Source organism: Piliocolobus tephrosceles, chromosome 12 (genome assembly GCF_002776525.5).
Source record: "Piliocolobus tephrosceles isolate RC106 chromosome 12, ASM277652v3, whole genome shotgun sequence".
Taxonomy (NCBI): domain Eukaryota; kingdom Metazoa; phylum Chordata; class Mammalia; order Primates; family Cercopithecidae; genus Piliocolobus; species Piliocolobus tephrosceles.
Window position 1 is genome coordinate 52813782 of NC_045445.1, and position 5249 is coordinate 52819030.

Sequence of the window (5249 nt, forward strand, 5' to 3'; positions counted from 1 at the left end):
AAATTAAAGAAAAAGCAGAATCTAAAACCTTGGTTATGGAGCTGAATGCTTTGAGTGAGGAATGCTTTACCTCACGAATTTGAGGTAAGAAAACAGGGCCTTTTGGAACCTTCATCATTTTGCTAGGAAAACAGTATTGACTTAATACCTTTGTGTTCAAGGCAATTTTCTACCTGCCATAGGCCTATTCTTAAAAAGACAAAACAATTCCTCAAGTCCTCAAACAAGTACTTCTGAAATGGTGTTCTTAGGATAGTCAATGACTGGAAAAAAGGATTTCGATTCATGTAACTTGTAGAAGGCATGATCCACCCTTTGACTTATGAGAAATGATCAGAGCAGGAGAGAGAAAAAGACAAAAAGGAGTGCAGGCCGGCCATGGTGTCTCACACGTGTGATCCCAGCACTTTAGGATCCCAGCACTTTGGGTCAAGGCAGTAGGATTTCTTGAGCCCAGGGGTTCGAGACCAGTCTGGGAAACATGTCTAGATCTCATCTCTACACAGATTAAAAATAGCTGGCATGGTGGCATGTGCCTGTAGTCCTAACTACTCAGAAGGCTGAGATGGGAGGATCGCTTGAGACCAGGAGGTCAAGGCTGCAATGAATCATGATTGTGCCACTGCACTCCAGCCAGGGTGACAGAGTAAGACCTTGTCTCAAAAATAAAATAAAATAAAACAAAATAAAATAAAGTAGCACAGCCTCCCCAAGTTATTTTTTTCCCCTCATTACAACCTCCCTTCCCAGGACAGCTTTAGTTAAGTTCGCATGATGCTTTACTTCTGCAGATGTTTGGAGGCCATGATTAAGTACCTCACACTGTGGAAGAAAGAGGAGCAGGAGGAGCCCTATGTCAGCCTCACCCGAAAGAAGATGCTAATAGATGGCGAGGAGGTGCTGATAGAATGGGAGGTGGGCCACTCCATCCGGACCCTGGCTATGCACCGCAATGCCTACAAACGTATGTCACAGATCCAAGCCTTCCTGGGCTCAGTGCCCCAGCTGACCTATCAGCTCTATGTGAGCCTGATCTCTGCAGAGGTTCCCCTGGGTAGAGGTAAGTGGGGTCAGGAGAGGGGAGGGCTCCAGCTAAATCAAGGGTCTTAGAAGTCTAGACCGTATTAGCTAGGATGGTCTCGATCTCCTGACCTCATGATCCACCCGTCTCGGCCTCCCAAAGTGCTGGGATTACAGGCTTGAGCCACCGTGCCCGGCCTACTAAAAATATTTTTAAAAAATCAAGGCTGGGCATGGTGGCTGGTGCCTATAATCCCAGCACTGTGGGAGGCTGAGGTAGGTGGATCACCTGAGGTCAGGAGGTTGAGACCAGTCTGGCCAACATGGCAAAACCCTGTCTCTACTAAAAATACAAAAATTAGCCAGGCATGGTGGCGGATGCTTATAATCCCAGCTACTTGGGAGGCTGATGCACGAGAACCACTTGAACATGGGAGCCCTGATCTCGCTGTTGCACTCCAACCTGGGCAACAGAGTGAGACTGTCTCAAAAAAAAAAAAAAAAAAAAAAAAAAAATTTAGCTACGTGTGGTGGCAGGTGCCTGTAATCCCAGCTACTCGGGAGGCTGAAGTAGGAGAATTGCTTGAACCTGGGAGGTGGAGTTTGCAGTGAGCCGAGATTGCACCACTGCCCTGCAGCCTTGGCGACAGAGGGAGACTCCCGTCTCTAACTAACTAACTAACTAACTAACTAACTAACTAACTAACTAACTAACTAACTAAATAAATAAATAACAAAAGTAATACATGCACAGATTGACGTATAAGTAATTGTATATGCACAGAAAATTTCTAGAAAACCATGCAAGAAACTACCTCTGTGGAGTGGGAATGAAAAGTCAGCAGTCTTACTTTTTTAAATTCTTCTGTATGGTTTGAAATTTTTTTTTCGTGATCATGCATTACTAGTTTTGGTCTTTATTTTTTTTTAATTACAAAAGTCAGACATGGTTATAGTAAAAATTAAAAACCATACAGAATAGATAAAAAACAGGAAATGTAGTCTCACTCCCCAAAGATAACCTCTGTTAATTATCCAGTATATATCCTTCTGGAATTATTTTTACTATGTAAACATAAACATACATACAATATATATTGTATATGTTTTTGCCCAAAAATGGACTGCATGAAACATTCTGTCAACAAAGTCTTTTTCAAAAGTATGGTATGCCAGTACATCTTTTCCCAAGTTAATTATATATACATGTATCACAATAATAAACAATAATATGGGTTTCCTTTATATGAATTAGACTATTCTTATTCTCCTAATTTTCTATTGATAGGATTCTATTGATTGTCTCAAAAAAGAAAAAAAAAAAAGGTAGCACAACCTCCTCAAGTTATTTTTTCCCCTCATTACAACCTCTCTTCCCAGGACAGCTTTAGTTAAGTTCCCATGATGCTTTACTTCTGCAGATGTTTGGAAGCCATGATTAAGGACCTCACACTGTGGAAGAAAGAGGGGCAGCAGGAGCCCTATGTCAGTCTCACAAATTTTAATTTTTCACAAAAACGTTTTTTCTAATTACAAATTATACCACAGTAAACATCTTTATAAATGCATGTGTCCTCGAATGAGACTTTGTAGGATAAATTTATAGCAGTAGAATTGCTGAGTGGAAGGATAAGTATGTTTAAAATTTTATTGATGTTGCCAAATAACTCTCCCAAAAAGGCATATGAATTTATACTCTCACCAACAGTATACAAATGTGCCTGTTTCTGTTTCTTCATATCTTAAACTCAATATTATTTATTTGTGTAATTATAAAATAATTGACTTTTAAAATAATTGGCTTTCTTTGGTTATGAATGAAGCTGAGCATCTTTTTGTGTTTGGTCATTGTGTGTTCTGTGAATTGCTTGTTTATATATTTTACTCGCTTTTTCTAGTGAGTTGTCTTTTTCATATTAAGTTTTAGGAGCTATTTACTTATTCTCGTTATTAATCCTTTCTCTGCTGTGAATGAGTATGTATGCATATATTTGTATATTTTTTGTTTGTACATACACACATTTTAAATAGGTATATACATGTTGTACATGTAATATGTGTGTGATATATTTAATATCCACAATACACTTTGTAGTATCTTCTGGCATTCTGAAGTATTACATTTTTATGTATTCAAATTATTTATTGCTTTTAGATTTTGTGCCTTTCTTACAAAGGCCTATCACATCTCTCATCTGGTAGAACAATTTTCCCCAATCTTCCAAGTAGATTAATTTTCAAGATCAGTTTTCAAATTCCTCCTAAAAAAACAAAGCAGAATAATAACAGCAAAAGAAAAAAACATTTCATTGAGATTCTGATTGAGATTGGTATCAAATTGCTTAGGTTATTTGGGGGGAATTTACATGTTTATAGGATTGATGGATTTCATATTGTGAAATGATAAATCTCTCCATTTTATTAAATATTTTAAAATGTACCTCAGTAAAATTGCATCATTTTCTTCAGTAAAGTTGTATAGTTTTCTTGCTATGAGTCTTACATTTTTATGAGGCTTACTTTCAGATGTTCTATCAGTTTTAAAATGACCTGATTTTCTAAGTACCAGGATAGTATCCAGGTAAAGTAAACCCACCTACCACACTTTTGGAAACACGGGGATGATGAAGATGACAAAGAATAGGAAGAAAGAGGAGGAGGGGGAGGAGGAGAAAAAGGACAAGAAAGAATAAGGGAAGAAGGAAGAAAAAGAAAGAAGAACACAGCTAAAATATAGAATTTACTAGGTTCTAAGCATTTCTCTAAGCCCTTTACATGTAAATGTTTATTTAATCTTTACCACAACCCTATGAGATAATTATTATTCTCATTTTACAGATGAAGAAACAGATGCACCGAGAGTTTAAGTATATTCCCCCAAGGTCCCGTAAGCAAAGATTGGATTGGAATTCAGGGTGTTTGCCTCCAGAGCCTGTGTATTTTGTTCTTTTATGGCAGGAGTCTATTTGTAGGGACACAGATTGAAAATGTTTTGACATTTATTGGAAGCATCAGGTTTTTTTTCCTTCTGTTACACTACTAATCAATAAATGAGTTCTAATGTAATGGAAAGCATCGCCACACAGCTGAATGTGTGCTCTGACATTCCCAGTTCCATAAGGTGCATCAGCTCTTGAGGATGGGACTGAGAATGGTTGAGAAAGCCAAGAGTCACCACTTCGAGAGTCTCCCATTCCAGTCTCTGAGATTCCAACACTCTACTTAAAACTGAAGAACTCAGAAACAGAGCTGTGCTTCCTTTTGGGTTTACCTGGGGGACATCTTAACTTTTCCTCCATGAAAAGTGAAAGATTAAGTTGACATCGCTATGGCCACCTTTTCCCTAGATGAAGTGTTTTAATAGGAACAGAAAGCTCCAGCTTTTCTTTTGGATGAGTATTCCTCAGCCCTCCCGATGAGTATTCCTCAGCCCTCCCAGTTCTCTTGAGAGCACTGGATTTTTCTTAGTAATCAGCATCCTTTGATAAAGAAAAGGAAAGGGGCACCTGTGTCATCTATAGTTGAGGCTTAGGTAGGTTAGGGAGCATCCTGGCTCTTTAGGGCCACTACTCTAACATATGGTTCCATGGATGTCATGGGCGAGGCAACAGGGTTTTGAATTTTTTGAACCACTCTGCTGCAAATTCAGAGATTCCTAACATATGGGGGTAATGAATTGACATTGCTGATGACAAATATAAGCAACTCTAGAGTATCTCAGTGAATTGAGAACTGAGGCACATAGATATTCAGTGACTTCCAAAAGTTCCCATACAGCTAAACCAAGGATTGATTCCCTTTCTTTCTTTCTTTCTTTCTTTCTTTCCTTTCCTTTCTTTTCTTTTCTTTCTCTTTTTCTTTCTCCTTTTCTTTCTCTCTCTCTTCTTCCCTTCCTCTCTTCCTCTTTCTTTCTTTTTCTTTCTTTCTCTTTTTCTTTCTTTCTCCTTTTCTTTCTCTCTCTTTCTTTCTCTTCCCTTCCTCTTTCTTTCTTTCTCTCTCTCTTCTTCCCTTCCTCCCTTTCTCTCTCTCTTTCTTTCTCTTTCTCTCTCTTCTTCCCTTCTTCCTTTCCTCCCTTTCTCTCTTTCTTTCTTTCTCTCTCTCCTTCCTTCCTTCCTTCCTTCCTTCCTTCCTTCCTTCCTTCCTTCCTTCCTTCCTTCCTTCCTTTCCTTCTTTCTTTCTCTCTCTTTCTTTCTTTCTTTCTTTCTTTCTTTCTTTCTTTCTTTCTTTCT

General features: G+C 38.5%; 1 protein-coding gene and 1 pseudogene across 1 annotated transcript in view; both read left to right on the forward strand.

Moving 5' to 3' along the window:
• Positions 1-5249, forward strand: part of XKRX (XK related X-linked) — a 14300-nt gene that overhangs the window by 5421 nt on the left and 3630 nt on the right. Inside the window, exon 2 of the mRNA XM_026452144.2 lies at positions 792-1060. Within this exon, the coding sequence (XP_026307929.1) occupies positions 792-1060 (269 nt within the window). The remainder of the gene's footprint in view (positions 1-791; positions 1061-5249) is intronic.
• LOC111536531 overlaps positions 943-5249 on the forward strand; it is a 36437-nt pseudogene continuing 32130 nt past the window's right edge.